Source organism: Heteronotia binoei, chromosome 1 (assembly GCF_032191835.1).
Source record: "Heteronotia binoei isolate CCM8104 ecotype False Entrance Well chromosome 1, APGP_CSIRO_Hbin_v1, whole genome shotgun sequence".
In the NCBI taxonomy this organism is placed as follows: domain Eukaryota; kingdom Metazoa; phylum Chordata; class Lepidosauria; order Squamata; family Gekkonidae; genus Heteronotia; species Heteronotia binoei.
The window spans coordinates 89136438-89154342 of record NC_083223.1 but is presented as its reverse complement, the minus strand read 5'-3'; the positions used below and the strand labels follow the sequence as shown (position 1 = coordinate 89154342).

The 17905-nt window shown below is 43.3% G+C and overlaps 1 protein-coding gene across 2 annotated transcripts in view; it reads left to right on the top strand.

Moving 5' to 3' along the window:
- MMS22L (MMS22 like, DNA repair protein) overlaps nt 1-17905 on the top strand; it is a 122266-nt gene that overhangs the window by 39083 nt on the left and 65278 nt on the right. For both annotated transcript variants that reach the window (XM_060237429.1, XM_060237438.1), the window contains exons 11-13: nt 1846-1908; nt 16214-16333; nt 16889-17115. In XM_060237429.1, the coding sequence (XP_060093412.1) occupies nt 1846-1908; nt 16214-16333; nt 16889-17115 (410 nt within the window). The remainder of the gene's footprint in view (nt 1-1845; nt 1909-16213; nt 16334-16888; nt 17116-17905) is intronic.

Below are 17905 nucleotides of genomic sequence, written 5' to 3'. Positions count from 1 at the left end.
GGTGCTTTGGGGGCATTGTATGAGGGAATTTTGGACTGGAAAATCCAGTGGTCTGATCCAACATGGCTCCTCTTATGTTTATGTTCTTTCTTTCAATTTCATTCTTTCCCTTTCTCTTTCTTTCTTTCCTTCTATTTTTACTGGATGAAACTTTTCTGTTCATCATACTGTTGTTGCAGACATAGTTGTTGCAGACATAGGAGCTCTGCCAATGAAAAGTTGTCACCCCCATTTGTAGCCAGGTGGCCTTTCTATGAGATTTCTGCGTGAGTGAGTGAGAGAGAGTAAGAGGTGTGGGGGCAGAAAGAGATTATTGGAGATTACTGCAGTATATCTCAGCAGCACTGGAAGAGCTGGTACTATGAACCTGGCACCATTTTACTGGTCCTGCTTTTAACAGCTGTCTGACACCAAAATTAAACTCCTCCTGTAGATATTAAAAAGGATGAAAGTAGTTCACTGGCTAAGTATCTGCACAACAGGTTGCTTTTAATGGCATGGGAAACACAGCCAGTAAGCTGCAAGTCCCTCATAAATATCCTTTTTAGGCTAACTGCAGAAAAGCTTCTATGAACTTCATATAACTTGAAATTTATTCATTAATTGCAGTACAATTCTCTGCTACCTTTCACAGCAGTTTTCCTGTGTTTCAACCAAAGAAAAGTATGAAAAATAGCTGTCAAAAGATTTTCTTGAAACCAAGCAAGCTTGGTTGTAGCTTGAGGCAGGGTTCCAGCAGTAGCAGCTGAAGGAAGGGCCTACTAAATGTGTCAGCATATTTTGAGGTAAAGCAGCTGCCAGGGCCCAGTGTGGGTGGTACACAGTGCTGGCATTCCTGATTGCAATGGCAACAGCACTCCCAACTGCATACACTGGCCAGTGCTGTTGAGGAAGGGATGTATAGGTGGTGCAGGCAATTGTACATGGGCATTAGGAGTGCTTGCAAGCTGGAGAAGAATACACAAACAGATAGGTGCATGCAGGTCGTCCACTTTCCAGTCCCGTTTTGACTCAGCATGAGTTTCAGAGAGATTTTTCTGAAAGTGAATTTACTTCCAAAGAAAAGGCAGGTTTGGGGGAATGCCCTGGAAGTGACATCACAGGAAAAGGTGGAGTTTTGGTTCAGTGTGCCCCAGAAGTGACTTGGTCCTTGACACCACAGGAAATGACATAATTCCTGTGTCTCTGCTCCACCTCCAAAGTCTCCTGGCTCCACCCCCAAATTTTAGTGGGCCACAAAGAAGTGTAAAAATAACCGAGCCACAGGAAAGAAAAGTTTGGGAAACCCTGCTGTATGTATTATGGGAGGGTGAGAGTGGTCTGAAATTACATATACAATGAGACTAGCGTATCAAAGGTAGGTTGTGGCAGATTGTCAACAAAATAATTCTAACTGGGTTAGTTTAAACAATTGTGCCAAGCCATAATTAAGGGAAACTCAACTTTACAAGATTGACAAGCTGCAACTGGGTTGCTAATCAACCTGGCTTTGGCACAATATCTGAATTGGTTGATGTGTTGGTCCAGGGGTAGCAACATGTTTTGGTTATTATGAAAGTAGAAGCGTTTAATTTCTGAGCTGTACACAAGGGAAAGTATGTGAGCATAAATATCCCTATAATAACCATGTTTTGTCATTATGTGTGAATCAGACCTGTATGTTTCAAAGCTGAAACCATTTTGTACATGACACAACTGAAACTGGAGAAGTAAGATTGTTTTTAATGCTCAATTTAAGCATTATGCTCCCACATTTTCAATTGCCGTACAAAGTTCTTTAGTATTATTTGTGTAATTTATTATAGATTTGTAGATTTGTATTTAAAACTATTTTTTTCCATTCAGAAACCAATAGAATCCAACTGGCCTTTTGTAGAAGATCTGCTGAAACAGTCCGTCAGTAGTCAAGTAAGTACATCAGGAATAACCTGGATATCTGATTCGGTGGTAAGTGTACAGGATACTTAACAGTATTTTATTCACCCAATCGGTATCTAAAATTTTGTTCTTTTAAAGGTATGAGCAGCCTTGATGATCTCTCTGAACTGAGTTGCTGTGTAATTTCCTACTTGTTAGTCATCATGTTCTTAAATGGTTGTGTTTTGAAGGTAAATTGTCAAATAAAGTGTGGGGGGGGGGGGTGGAAAGGAAAAAATAATTGTCTTGGCCATGTTACTTGGCCAATCTGGCCAGATACATTCTGAATAAAAGCAGGGTAGTTATAAAATGGAAGCTGAATGTGGAATCTGAGGGTATTGGGTTGAAAAGACGTGATAGGAAAGATAGTCTATTGCATTGAAAATTCAGCTATATCCTCATCACAGCAGGAAGGTGACTTGCCTTGCTGAGCAATTTGTCTTACAGGCTTGAATCAAACTCTTACTGATAAGGTTGTAGCTTCTGAGCACTCATTTCATACCTTATCATTTTTCTTTCTACAGTGCTGTTAATGCAGTACTTTGTGGCCCAGAGGTCAGAACTGACCTCCTTTTAAAAGTTATTTTAAATATGCTGTACATATTAACATGTTCTCTGTAAATTTGCTCTTAGGTTGCATGGTACAAATTGTAATTTATGTAATGCCATCCATTACAAAAGTAATTTCTTTAATTTGTTTGTGTATCAAAGAATGGCCATCTACATAGCCAGGTGCCAGGAGTGACCTGAATAATGACTTTCCTTTTCACTTAATTCATTAAAATGTTAACATTACTGTTTGATGCATGATAATTTTAAGAACATAAGATGAACTCTGCTGCATCAGACCAGTTGGCCCAGTGGGTCTAGTATCCTGCTCTGACAGTGGCTTCCAGATGCCCTGGAAAGCCAATAGATGGGGCATGGAGTCTAAAGCCTTCCTCTGTCACTGGCTCCAGGAACTGGCATTCTGAGAGGTATAGCCTCCTGCCGTAGCAAACTCTTTCATGATACCTGTTGCTGGATCATAGATTTGTATAATTAAGACTAGTAGCCATCAACACATCCTGTGCCAATGAGCTGCACTAGATAATTGCACATTTTTTGTGAAGAAGTGTTTTCTTTTCCTGTCCTGCGTGTGTTTCCTATCATTTTCAATGGTTGCCTCCAGACTGTACCATTTTGGTGATAGGAGACATAAGCTTACTATCAATTTTCTGTACATAAATTTTATTATTTGGTTATTTACCTTATTTATAGTCCACTCTTCTCACTGGTACTAGAGGTTGATTACATAGAGTGAGTCAATACAATCAACAAGATGGAACATTCAATAAATAGTAAAATAGAAATTCAGTTGTAGAACCAACCAAAAGCCAACCCCCCCCCCAAAAAAAACCAGTACTGAAGCAAAGCATAAGCGTTAACTTGACATATCACATGATGGGAAATTACATAATAGGATTCATTGTTCAGTAAACGACACATAGTAGTATAGATCACAGTCCCTAAGAATTTATCCAAGTAACTTTGTGAAGCCTTTTGTACAGTGCTACCTTATTGCCTGTGAAGGAAAGCCCTCTTTGAGTAATTCACTTTTTCATAGTTTTCAGAAAGCCAGGAGAGTGGGAACCTTCCTCACCTTCTCAGGCAGTCCATTCCACAACTTGGGGGCCATAACAGAGAAAGTACATGTATGAGCAGTTGCTGATTTTGCCTGTTTGAGGATTGGCACTGACAGAAGGCTCTGCTTGTATGAGCAAAGTGGTTGAGGCGGAGCATGTGCGGACAGACAGCTTCACAGATATGAGGGTCCAAGGCCATGAAGGGCTTTGTATGTGATAGCCAATACTTTAAATTGAGCCTGGTAGCTGATGAGAAGCCAATGGAGTAACTGTAGAATGGGAGTAATATTAGCGACTGATAATAGCCAAGCTGTGGCATTCTGTACCAGCCAGAATTTATGAACTGATTTTGAGGGGAGACCAATATACAATGCATTATAGTAATCTAGTCTCAATGTCACCATGGTGTGCATCCAGGTGGTCACATCAGCCTTTTCAAGATAAGGACCCATTTTTCAAGCTAGGTTGAGTTGGAAGCAAACCTTTTTTTTCCTAACTGCATTAACTTGCTTCCCCAGTAATAATGTTGGATCCAGTAGAACCCAAGGCTCTTAACTGAGTTGGCCAGGGGTCAGCTTAATCCCATTAACAGTGGGGAGCTTAACGTCTCTCAAAACCTCTGCCTTTCCAACCAGCATTACTTCATTCTTTCCAGGATTTAGCTTCACTTTTAGCCTTTAAAGTTATATCTGCATATTGAAGACAGCCAACCCTGAAATTGCAAATGGTTTGGCCTAAGCATGAAAAGGAAGATAGGTCCCACACTGATGGTAACTGGTCTCCCATGGCAATTATTTGTATTCAGGCCAAGAGGAATTATTTGAACCAGCCCAACATACAAACCCTGATGCCTCCTTCTGCCTTCAGGGGCCTCAAGAAGATGGCATGGTCTGCTATATCAGAGGCAGCAGGTAAATTCAGTATGGACAACAGGGAGGCCTGACCTTTGTCTGCATTTAAAGCCAGCAGAGCAATCCCATAGCCCATCTGAAAGCAGTCTGAAAAGGGTCTAGAGCAGATTAGTTATTCAAGAAGACTTGGAGTTGGTCTGCTACTGCTTTCTCACTTTGCCTAGGAAGGACAGTGTAGAAGCAGGGTGATAATTGACTATTTATTCGGTTTATATCTCATCCTCCCTACCGAAGCAGGCTCAAGGCGGCTTGCATATTCATAAAAACATTACATGAAAACCAGTAATCAGTATACTCCTAATGCATAACATATGAAAATACAATAATATATAAAAGCATAAAACATGTTCAGGTGCTATATTGATCTTGAAATAATGGTGTATTTAATGATGGCATATGGCGGCTACATCACTGTTCTGAAGGGATTTTTTTTTAGCAGTGGATAGATAACCACCCATTTGAGTGACTGAGGGAAGATGCCCTCAGTTAGTGATTGATTTATAATAGAAACTAAGGATATGTGAAGATAACTTTATATGCATTTGAAAGTTGGTTTAATTAGTACATTAATAAAAGCAACATAAATAAAACTAAATGCCAAAATGGGGTAAAAATAATTCAAAACCTGTAGTTAGGAGTAGGGGAGGGACTGGCTCAGTGGTAGAGCATCTGCTTGGGAAGCAGAAGGTCCCAGGTTCAATCCCTGGCATCTCCAAAAAAGGGTCCAGGCAAATAGGTGTGAAAAACCTCAGCTTGAGACTCTGGAGAGCCGCTGCCAGTCTGAGAAGACAATACTGACTTTGATGGACCAAAGGTCTGATTCAGTACATAATATGTATGTTCATTAAAGATGGAATGGCTTTTTTCATATTGAAGTACTTTGAGATTATTGAGAGACATACTCCTTGAAAGGAGGCTATAAAAGGAGGATGAGATATAAACTGAAATACTCTTTTTATGAGTTATAATGTTGTGAATGCATAACTTGAAATACTTAGAATATTTTAATATGCTTCAGGTGGGTAGCCAAATTGGTCTGAAGTAACAGAACAAAGTTTGAATCCAGTGGCACCTTTGACCAACGTTTTATTCTAGGTATAAGCTTTTGTGTGCACACACACTTCTTCATATATCTGAAGCTTATACCTAGACTAAAACTGGACTCATTTTGTTATTTTAATATGCTTGAAACAGAAATTCGATTTTTTTTCATAATAAAAAGATGCTTTCAAAATTTAGGGTGAATATTTTGTATAAATTGGCTTGTGTACATGAGTGGTAACTAAGATAATTCTCTTCCACTTCTGGCTTATTAATACAGTCAAAGGATTAGAATGCAGCCAGAAATAAAGGATCTTAGTGATTTGGGAGGGGCAATAGTCTGTAAACAAGAATACCAGGGAGGGCAATATGTGTCTTGAGAAAACAAAGATTGTGGAATATTTCTGGTAGGACCTTTAGGTGTGCTCCTGGATCAAAATTTTTGTCACACTCTCATACTCATTTGTTCTTACTTCCCCAGTTTTTCTTATATGTATGCATTCTTCTCTTAGGATTGCAGGCTTGATTTTTGTTGGTTTATTTAGGGCATTTACTAATTACCTTTTGACCAACAAAACATGTTCCCAAAGTGGCTTACAATATAATATAAAAACCACTAATGTAAAATAGTTCAAAATACTCTGGACAGAGCCATTTTCCCAAGAAAGTTGCAAAAAAAATACAAATATCCATAAACCCCCGTAATCTGAACCAAATGCCCTCCAGAACAGACAGGTTTACAGTATAGTGTGAAGTAGAGTCTAGTTGTTATATGCCATATTTATTAGTTCTTGAAAGGTCATAAAATGTTGCTAAACTGGATTGAATGAAAAATACAACTTGTAAATCGGTGGTTTATATGATTTTGTAATTGTGCAACTGGCATTTGGGTCGATTAAATTTTCATGTATCTCCAGTTGTGACTTGTGTTTCTTTGTAGAGTGGGATTAAATGTAAAAATGGATGAAAACAAGAATACTTGCTGGAATCCTTACAAAACAATTTTGTTGCTACAGCAGGTGGCCATAAAGTATAAATAGTATGTTTACATAGTACTATCATTTTGATTATATCTTTTGTCCCCCTACTGAGGTAAATTAAGAGCTGACCTCCCTGTGAGTTCTGACTATTTGAAACAGTGTAGGAGTCCATTTAGGCAGAGAAGAAGGTATGGTAAATTCTGAAAAAAATGTTTTTTATTACTTGTTCCATTCCAATGTTAGAAGACACTTCAGAGTCTTAGTTGGTTTTTCTTTCCTAATACTGATATATGTAGGTTTTGACACAGATCTCTGCCACTAGCATTCCCTTATAAAGCAAAAGAGGCTATGAAAGTGTATGGCTTATTTTGGAGATAATTTTTGGCTTGGCATATGATGTCATCTCTCTGCCAAGCCAAACTACCCAGCTCTTTCTCTCTACTCCACCTACGCACTAGGTAGCATATAGAGGTGGATTTTTTTTTCTGAACAGATACTGATTTGCTCATTCATTCTCAAAAGAAAAATTTAGACTTCTCTTATGTAACTAAAATAATCAAAAATATTGTTGTTCATACTTATACTTTTGAAAAATAAACAGTTGTGGGGGTTTCCAGTAAAGCCTCCCAAAATTAAGCTATCAGGCTAATGTGCTGTTTTTATTTTAAAATTTCATCGGTTATTTCTAAGTGAGATAAATCATCTGTACAGAGAAAGAGATGACGCTTTTTGCTGAGGTTGTGTTGCATTACAACACCAAGAAATGGAACCAAATAGAGATATAAAGTTGAAGAGGTCAAAGAGGATTGTGTTCAGTTCTCAATGGTCACTGTTGAGTTCTATAGCACAAAGTAAATGAACTGTGACTGGAACACAGTTGAGAAGGGTCAAAGTTGGCCTTTGTCTCAGACACTTGAGCATCAAGGGCATATTTAAATCCAACCCCAGTGGCATTTCAAACTGGCAGACATTAGCATTATGAAGAAGCAAATCCTACCCAACAACAACACAGTGTGTTCTACGATATAGGTCCTTCTCCTTCCACAAACACTATTCCTTTCATAAATATGGGTATTTCGCTAATATAATCTACAGTGCTTTTTGCAATCCAGTGACAGAACAGAACCTTTACATGGAAAGTGGTATACACACATCCTCCTAGATACAGTGGCCAGAATGCTCAGAGTGTGGACCATTTTCCATTACTTTCAGCAGAAGAATCCATGCCTGCAAGTTAGTGGAAATTATTTTTGACATCATTTATTTATTTTTGTTTTTTGTATTTCACCCTACCCCACAAGCAGGCACATAATGGCTCACATATCATAAACAGCAAACGATTCTGAAAACATTAAATAATCAACACAGGGCAGATAACATTAAAAATTTGAATAACTAATCTGTTTCCTCGTTGACAATTTGATTTTATTCGGTATACACTAGCCCCATGGTGGTGCAATCAGAATGGATTAGGTCAGTTGTTCCTTGCGTCGATCATATAGAAGTGCCATGGGCACCTGGAGCAGGGGAGGCCGATATTATTTGAATTGAGTTTAGTTTATTCACAGCCTAAGCCAGCATTTAAAACAGTAAAATCATACAAAATTAAAACTGAATGACCATAAAATTGTACATAAAAAGGCATAAAATACCGTTATAAAAATTCAAATAGAACATGACAGTTACAGCAAACAGATCGGCAAAGGTGTTTAGCCATTTCCTGACTGAATTATTAGTTTTCCTTATTCTTATGGCAAGCCAGCCAAATTTTGCTAATTTGTATGCAACCTCAGGGTTCTTATCGTCAAGAAGAAAGGAGTTGCTGTTTTTGACTACTGGTAAAAGGTTTGGCCTGGGAAAATGGAAGTACTTTGTGATGATCATTATAAACCTCACAGTCAAATATGACATGGGGTAAAGATTCGATACCATCATTGCAGCAGGAACATAATCGTTCCTGGAACGGCACTTTTTTGTATCTCCGCTGAAGTGAGAACATCCCACCTGATAAGAGTAAATGTTCTCCTATATTCATTATTTGTTAAGTGGTATAGGTAGGGCATTGGGGTCACGCTGTTGATTGGTTCTGTGTGAGCCCGCCATTTGGTTGTGCTATTAAGGTCATTTTGTCTGACAACATCCAATATTCTCTGTTTCACTGTCTCCCTAGCATTATCATAAGTAAGAGAACTGAGATATATGCTAGACATCTTCTGTGATATTATTTGATATTTGTTGCCTTAACCAAAGGCCTAGCAGAACAGCTCCATTTTGCAGGCCCTGCAAAATTGCAACAAATCGCACCAAAGGCCGGGAGTTGGATTCTTGACCCCATCCTTCCCAATGACTCATGAACAGAACCTCCGTATTAGCTGGAGTAAGCTTCAGCTGGCTCAGTTTTAACCACCAATCAGCCACAGTCTGCAAAGCCCTGGCCAGATTGTCTGGGGTAGATTCCTGCTGTCCATTAATAGATACAACTGGCTGTCATCGGCATACTGATGACAGCCCATACCGAATCCTTGGATTAACTGGCTGAGGGGGCACATATAGATGTTAAATTACATTGGGGAGAAGATCACCCTTTGCAGAGTGACATGGCAAAACCCTCTCACCATGTTCCACCTTCAGTCCCTGTCCATGGAGAAATGAGAACAGCCATTGTAAGGCTGTTCCCCAAATCCCTGCAATAGCAAGGAAGTGGGTCAAAAGGTCATGATTGACCTTGTCAGATGCTGTTGTCAGATCCAAAACCGTAAATTTTCCTATGCACTGTCCTTCAAAAAACTGCTAAAGGCCAAAAGGACCTCTAGAAAAATATGCAGTGTAATGGTGCATAGGGTTCAGAGTTCAGATTCCCATCTTGCTGTGGAAGCTGCTTGGGTGATTTCAGACCAGTCACATACTTTCAGCCTAACCTAACTCACAGGGTTGTTGTGCAGATAATAAGGAGGAGAGAATAATGTAAGCTGCTTTGGTTCCCACTGCTGAGAAAGACTGTAAATTTTGTAGGTAGAAGTTGCAGGGGCAGGGGAGTGGAGATGCAAAGCTGAAGTCAGAGGGGCAGATAAAGATAGGTTGTCTGTTAGGTGAGAAGGAGATAGGGTTGCCAAACCCAAGTTGGGAAGTTCCTGGACATTTAAGGAGTGGAGAGTGGGGGTTTGAGGAGGGGAGGGACATCAGACTGGTATCATGCCATAGATTCCTCCCTCCAAACCAGCCATTTCCTCCATTAGAACTACCATTGCCAACTTCCAGGTGAGGGCTGGGAATCACCAGAATATTGCCACTGTTCTCCAGGTCACAAAGATCAGTTCCTCTGGAGAAAATGGCTGCTTTGGAGAGTACAGTCAATGACATAGTGAGCTAAGGTTGCTTCCCTCCCCAAGCCTCACTGTCCCAAGGCTCCACCCTCCAATCTCCAGGAATATCTTCTTCGTGGTCTCTATGCTTCACACTCATGGTATAGAATGCCTGCACCGATCCCCAAATCGGTACCTAAAAAGCCCAGGACTTTTTTGCACTCGGCACCAAGGGCCTGCGCAGGCGTCCCAATGTGCATGCTTGCCGGTGCCAGAGCGAGGATCCCTCCAGTTCCTTTCTGACCACTGCGCTGAAAGGATCTCCTTTCGCGTTCCCGGTAGGTAAAGTAATCTTAGATTGCTTTTTTCCTGTTGTATATAGCCCGTTTGTTATTTTCTTAGTTTAGTTAGTTAGTTAGTTGTTAGACAGTTAGTGTTGTTTAAAAAAAAAAAGTTTGTTGGACCTGCCCTTCTGGGCTCAGTTTTCCCCCGTGTTTCTCCCCTCAGAGACTTTCCTGGGTGGGTTTTTTCCTGGGTGTCTAGGGGTTTTTTAAGAGGTGCTCCCCCCCCTGACGGCCATTCCCTCTGTCTGGGCAAGGGACATCGCTTCGACTCTTGCACACACTGTCTGAGTTTCTCCAAGCAAAATCGTAAGAATCGAGCGGCGAGGCTTTCGGCGGCGTTGGTCGAGTCGGCACTTCGTCCTCAAACTATGGCATCGGGCCCGTCGGTACCGATGGGAGAGGCCGCGGCCCCTGTGGTCACATCGGCTGAGGTTTCGCCGATCAGGACCGAGATGCCAGTCGAGCGCGGGCATTCCACAAAACGGCCTTCTGAAGGGTCAGTGGACCCCTGCTAAGAAGCGTCTGGATGATTCGGGGACCCGACCATCCATGCCGAAGAAGGTGAAATCGAAGGAGAAGCGGAAGAAGACACCTTCCCGCACTCCTTCGCATGACGCTTCGACATCGACAGCTCCACCGAGGAAGATCTTGGTATCCCTGCGTCGTAGCCCTTCAGTGTTGAGAGGCAGTGCTTCGCAGCTGCGCCTATTGGCATCGGAGCAAGAGATCGACCTGACTCAGCACTCCCACTCTTCAAGGTCCAGGCGTCACAGCGAGAGCGACTCAGTCTCGGAGGTGGAGGTGGAGGCACTGATGGAGCCTTTGGCACCGATGGATCAGGCGAGAGGTCGGAGAGAGCTGGAACCAACTACAGTAGCTCATCGCTTCCCACTGTTTCCACCATGGGAGCAGCGCCAATGGTCTCCTTATGCCTATCCCTACCCACCGTATCAATGGTACCCTCCTCGCGAGTTCGCAGACTGGGACCAGCAGTCCGAGGCATCCCGTATGTCCAGGTTGTTTCAACACTCTAGACGGCGTCCTTCGGCATCGATCTCTGTCCCACCTGACAGACGCAGCGTAGTGGTGGAGGAAGTCCAACCTCGGTCGTCGGTGCCGATCTGGTCGCCCATCAGAGAGTCAACGCCCGTGCTCTCAGAACGCTCTCTACCGACGATCTGGACCTGGCTTTAGAACCTTCGCCAGTGTCTCATACGGCTGAGGATCTTCCCATCTCACCATCGGAGGATCTGAAGTCGTACGGGGACCTGGTGAAAAGGATGGCACTCTCCCTCTTGCTTCCAGTGACACAGCTGCAACCCGTTGTAGATGATATCGTGTTCGACATCATGCAGCGGGATACGTCTACAGCGGTTGCCCTGCCGGTGACGAAGGTCAACCTACAGGCGGTGAAGGAGCCCTGGGCGAAGCCTGCTTCTACATCCGTGTCATCGAGAAGGTTGGACCATATGTACCGTGTCCAAGAATCCAGGGCTGAGTTCCTTTTTACACACCCAAAGCCCAATTCAGTGGTCGTTTCCTCCTCGTCAAAGGCCCGCAAGACGCACTCCTTTCCACCAGACAAGGAGGGAAAGAAGCTGGATAACATCGGGAGGAAGTTCTACTCTGCTGGGGCGCTGGGAATAAAGGTAACTATGCTGCGTGCATGGATAGATACCAATACTCAGTGTGGGAACAACTTACCCCCCTCCTGTCTTCCCTGAGTGAGGAGAAGAGGTCAGCTGCAAAGAAGTTGCAGAAGGAAGGCTTTGCTGTAGCCAAACAACAACTGGCTGTAGGAAAGCACATGGTCGACGTCTCAGCAAGGACCATCATTTCTGCTGTCTGCCTTTGTCGCCACTCCTGGCTCATATCCACGGCCCTCCAGCAGGACACCAGGGCCTTCGTTGAAGATCTACCACCGACAATGCGCTCCAGGAAATGGATAAAAGTATAAAAACTTCCTGGAACCTGGGCGTACCGGCATCTTCCAGAGCTGCAAAACAGAAACAGTGGCACAAGCCTTAGGCAAAGAAGCCGTACCAAGAGTTCTCCCCGGAACAGCAGTGGAGACCTCGCTCTGCTCAACCTGAAAGTAGGTCCCCATACAGGGGGAACAACAGAAACCGTTACGCTTCAGCACAGACCACCGGCAAGTCCAAGGGCACTTGTCCTCAAAAGCAGGGCCTTTGACTTTCTGGCAGCACACGTCACCGTCCCCTCTTCCTCTTCGTCTGTTCGCCTCTGCCCATTCCTGTCCTCCTGGGAGTCCATCACTATGGACAGGTGGGCGCTTTCTATCGTAGCGGAAGGCTACAAAATAGATTTTGCTCAGATTCCAAACCAATCTGTGGTAATTACCACTCCCCCTTCCCCACCTCTGCTGGCGGAGGTGAGCAACCTTTAACAGAAACAAACCATAGAGAGGATCCCGATGGAGGCCAGGATGGGAGGCTTCTACTCTCATTACTTCCTGGTTCTTCGGAATCTGAACAAATTTATTTTGTACCAGAAGTTCAGAATTTCCACTCTGCAAACAATTCTGCCCCTCATCAATCAAGGGGATTGGATGGCAATGCTGGACATCAAGGATGCATACTTCCACGTCAGCATCCATCCTGCGTTCAGACGTTTCCTTCGGTTTGCAGTAGGTTCTCAGCACTTCCAGTTCAAGGCTCTTCCATTCGGTCTGTCCACTGCACCTCGGGTGTTCACGAAGATGATGAGCATTGTGGCTGCCCATCTCCGGCTTCAAGGGATAGTCGTCTTTCCATACATTGACGACTGGCTCCTTGTGGCGGAGTCAAAAGAGAGTTTGTTATCCCACATTGCCATCACTCTTCGTCTTCTCAACACCTTGGGTCTGTAGGTCAATTTGGAGAAATCACACCTTACTCCATCAAGGACAGTACAGTTCATAGGGGCTTTGCTGGATATGAACCTTCATCGCGCGTTTCTGCCTCAGCAGAGAGCAATGGACATTATTAACCTTGTCAAACTTCTGTAGAGTCTAAAGTGGGGCACGGCGTAGGAGCTGCAGCGGATGCTGGGGCTGATGGCAGCGACTACAAGCGTGCTGCTCTTTGCGAAGCTGAGGATGAGAGGCCTACAGCTTTGGTTTCTTCGTCAGTTTCGCCCGTTAAGGGACTCACCTCGAAAGAGGTTTGTAATTCCACCTGTGACACTTCAAACACTGCAATGGTGGAAGTCAAAGGACAACATTTGTCAGGGAGCTCCCTTCCATCTACCTGCACCAACTGTGGATATCACAACAGATGCGTCTTTATGGAGTTGGGAAGCCCACATGGATGATCTGTGTATGGGGGGTCCTTGGCTTTTGAAATTGACTCACTGCCACATAAATTACTTGGAACTGCTGGCAGTTCACTTTGTTCTTCGGTCTTTCTGCCCCATGGTGGCGGGGAAGATTGTTGCTCTGCTAACAGACAATACCACTGCTCTGTGTTACATTAACAGACAGGGAGAGACAGTCTCTTGACAGCTTTGTGCGCTGGCGCTGGATCTGTGGTCGGAGTGCCTGGACCATGACATCTTTGTGAAGGCAGCGCATCTCCCAGGGGTCCTCAACTTGCAAGCAGACTCCTTCAGCAGGGGTGCGGCTTCCCCGCACGAGTGGGAGTTACAGTGGCACTTCCTTCAACCTGTGTTTCATCTCTGGGGATATCCTCAGGTGGATGTCTTTGCCACAGCCGAAAACTGAAAGTGTCCTCTGTTTTGCTCCAGAGGGGGCTCAGATCTAGAGTCGTTGGGAGACGGTCTGCTGTTCCTGTGGGAAGGTCGGTTCCTTTATCTGTTCCCACCTCTGCCACTACTGACGAGGGTGGTCAACAAGATCACGAGAGAGACCATGCTGTATCCTGGTGACTCCCTGGTGGCCTCACCAGAATTGGTTCCTGATCCTGCTCCAACTGGAGAAGGGAGTCTTCTACCAGTTTCCGGCAGAACCAGACCTTCTGTCAGCTCAGGACAGTCATGTACTCCATCACAACGTGCCCCACCTGAAGCTGACAGCATGGCTCATCGACCCTGTGGGTTCTCTAGCAGAGTCCAACATGTTTTCTTGAACAGCAGGAAACTTTCTACCCGCGCTTCCTATGATAGGAAGTGGTGGAGGTTTCTGCAGTTCTTAGTTGATCCCTCAGTTTCACCCCAAAGGGTGGGATTGTCGGTAATTTTTGAGTTTTTGTTATCTCTGGTGGATACTGGCCTTGTTTTTTCTTCCATCAAGGTTTATGTGGCAGCAATTTCTGCATTCCATGAACCAGTTGAGGGGCACTCTGTTTTGGCACACCCTCATTCTAAGGTTTTTGGAGGGTTTGCTTAGGCTTCATCCTCCATCGAGATCACCCCCACAGTTGTGGGATTTGACTTTGGTGTTGGACAGTCTGACTCAACGTCCTTTTGAGCCGATGGCCACATGTTCATTACAGCTTCTATCTTGGAAGACTGCTTTTTTGGTAGCCATCACATTAGCACACCGTGCAGGGGAGCTCACGGCTATACGTTGTGACTACCCATATCTAGTTTTTCAGGAGGCTGGAGTATCGTTAGCTCCTGATATTTCTTTTCTCCCCAAGGTGGTTTCTCAGTTCCACCTCAACTTAGAAGTTTGGTTGCCCACTTTTCATCCTACACCTTCCTCGGATGAGGAACGTAGGTTGCATGCTCTAGATGTGAAGCGTGCTTTATTGTTTTGTTTAAGTCGCTCCAAGAGTTTTCGTAAGGACCAGCAGCCTTTTGTTTCTTATGCTGCTCCTAAGTTAGGTTCCAGGATCTCATCTCAGCGGCTTTCGAAATGGCTCACTGAGACTATTAAACTGTGTTATTTGTTGGCAAAGAAGCCATTACTTGGGCCTATTCGCGGACACTCTACAAGAGCGATGGCGACGTCGGTGGCGTTCCTGAAAGGCGTTTCCCTGACGGATGTTTGCAAGGCTGCCACTTGGTCCTCTCCGCATGCCTTTATGAAGCACTACGCGCTGGACATGCATGCTCAGCAGAGGACTCGTTTGGGAGCTGCGGTGCTGCAAGCTGTTTCTTCCGGTTGACTGTCTTCCCGCCTGCAGGTATGTCTTGCTTGCTAATCTCCCGTGAGTGTGAAGCACAGAGACCACGAAGAAGATAGACAGGTTGCTTACCTGTAACTATAGATCTTTGAGTGGTCATCTGTGCATTCACACTACCCGCCCTCCTTCCCCACTGCTGATGGTCTCCCTCCAGTAGGGGCTTCCAGCGGTCAGGAAGGAACTGGCGGGATCCTCGCTCTGGCGCCGGTGAGCATGCACATTGGGACGCCTGCGCATGCCCGTTGGTACCGAGCATGAAAAAATCCCGGGCTTTTTAGGTACCGATTCGGGGATCGGCACAGGCGCTCTATCCCATGAATGTGAATGCACAGATGACCACTCGAAGATCTACAGTTACAGGTAAGCAACCTGTCTTTCTCACCCTGAAGCTGGCAACTCTAAGGGGAGTTGATCGCTGTAGCTGGGAGATCTGTTGTGATTCCTTGAGAGCTGCCACCTTCACTGCTGCTGTTGGAGAGGAAGCAGGTGGTGACTGGGAGCTCCACCATCATTGTGGCAGCTAAGCAGGAGGAAGGCTGAGAGAGTGATAGGGTAGAAAGGGAGAGTGAGAAGGTGGGGAGGCAGGAAAACAAAGATAGCAATGAGGGGTCAAAAAGAGAGGAAGTGACATGCATGGAGGAGAGAGTAAGAAAAGGGGTGGCAGAAGGGAGAAAGATTGTGAGAGAGAGGGTAGGAAGCAAAGGTGAGGGGAATGGGATAGCCGCCCCACAAGTTTCCTGTGGGTTCCCGCTTGTAAGATTCTAACTTCTGAAAATGTAGCTGGAGTTTTAGGAGATAACAATGTCAATACTTGTCAGATTTTATTTTCTAGATCACTGCTCATATTAATGGATTGGTTTGCTTCCTAGCCAGAAATAACGTTTATAGAAGAAAAATGTTCTCAGAATCTGAAGGTCTTGTATTTGATTGTGGTCAAGGTTGTTTTTATTCAATAAAATCTTGCTAAAAGAGAATATAACATTATTTGAATGTCTTTGCTTGATAGACTGGAATATTAGAAGAACAGTTACGAATGCATCTTCAGTGCTGTTTGACTTTAAGCCATATTTGGGATGCAAACCTCCCTACTGTCACCATACTCTGGGAATATTACAGCAAGAATCTGGTTAGTAAATATGCCTATCTGCTAGAGCTATAACCTTAAGGAAGTTATTTATAGTCCAGTTCATTCTGATTGGCATGGAATTGTCTGCAGCTCTCTAAAAAATCCTTCAGGTTTATTTATTCATTCATTCGGTTTATATTCTCCTTCAAAGATTCTGAGTAACTTCAGAAATATATATTTTATATATATATAATTACTGTTTGGTGGGAAGGATATGGGGGTAGAATAGAGTTTCTTGTTTGGTGGAGGGGCTCAAAATGTCAGGAAACAACTTCTGACTAGTGTCCTTTTTCTTTGTCTCAGCTACAGAGTAGTTTAGTTCCATCTGAATTCAGAGCCCCAGCCCTCTTCCATGGAGAAGGTGAAACCCCCAAGGGACAATGTTGGGGTAGGATGGAGGAAAGAGGTTATCTTTTTCCAAAGCCCTCACCCCTGAGTGTACAAAGAGAATAAAGATTACAGAGCTACTGTAGGTCAGTCTTGGTTTGAATTGTTGCTTTTTATGTTAATTAGGGAAAAGGCACCATTTGCAATTCTGTTTTATTTTTCTTTCAGAACAGTCCTTTTACTATTCCTTGGTTTGGTCTCAAAGGTCTTGCCAATATTAGTAAAACACCCATGTCTATGTATGAATTGGTAAAGAGTTGCTGCAGTGACAATCATTCTACTGATCAATATGAATCTAGCAACAGTTACCAAATTTTCCTTTGCATTTTGGCACAAATAATGAAGAAGACGGTAAAGACCAATGGTGTCCATCCATGGAAGCAAATCAAAGGAAGGTACAGTGCTTTTTATCCTATTAATTTCTTTTAACCATCTTGATATTTTTCTGCAATAATTGTAATTTTTTCTGCAATAATTGTAATTTTTTGTGATTTCCTCATTCATTTTGAGTTTGAGGGTTTTTAAATATATCTTTGTGACGTCAAAAATATTCCCATAAAAAACAAAAAGCCTCTGTCCCCAATGTTTTAAACTTTAAATAAAATTATAAATCAGGTAGTTTTATCTGGAGTTTGTGTAATGTCTTTCCTAACCTTTTAGTTATTGAATTATATGGATTAATAAATATAAACAGTTCTTATCTTGTAGTTCTGCACTCTATGTTCTCTAGGAGGGATTTCTTTACAGTCTTTTATCAGTTGTGTATCTGCCAAATGCTTGTACACTGTAACACTCCAAACTCTCTCTCACATTCTCTCTCTGTAGGTAGGTAGGTAGGTAGGTAGGTAGGTAGATAGATAGATAGATAGATAGATAGATAGATAGATAGATAGATAGATAGATAGATAGATAGATAGATAGATAGATAGAATGAATAATGGAAAGTGTGCCAGCACTCCTGTGTTAGCATCTGGCAGTGTCTCATTTACACTAAACTTCTGGTGCATGAACTATTTATGCTTACAGCACTAGACCCTGTTCATATCAACCAGACTGATGCCTTACTATTCCTTGTGTGGTGTTTGCAATTCAAATAATAGTAGTCCATTTACTAGGTTAAAAGAGGGCAGGAACATCTCTGCAGTGCAGGCTGCACAAAACTTGTTTTAAGCTCTGAGTATTTCC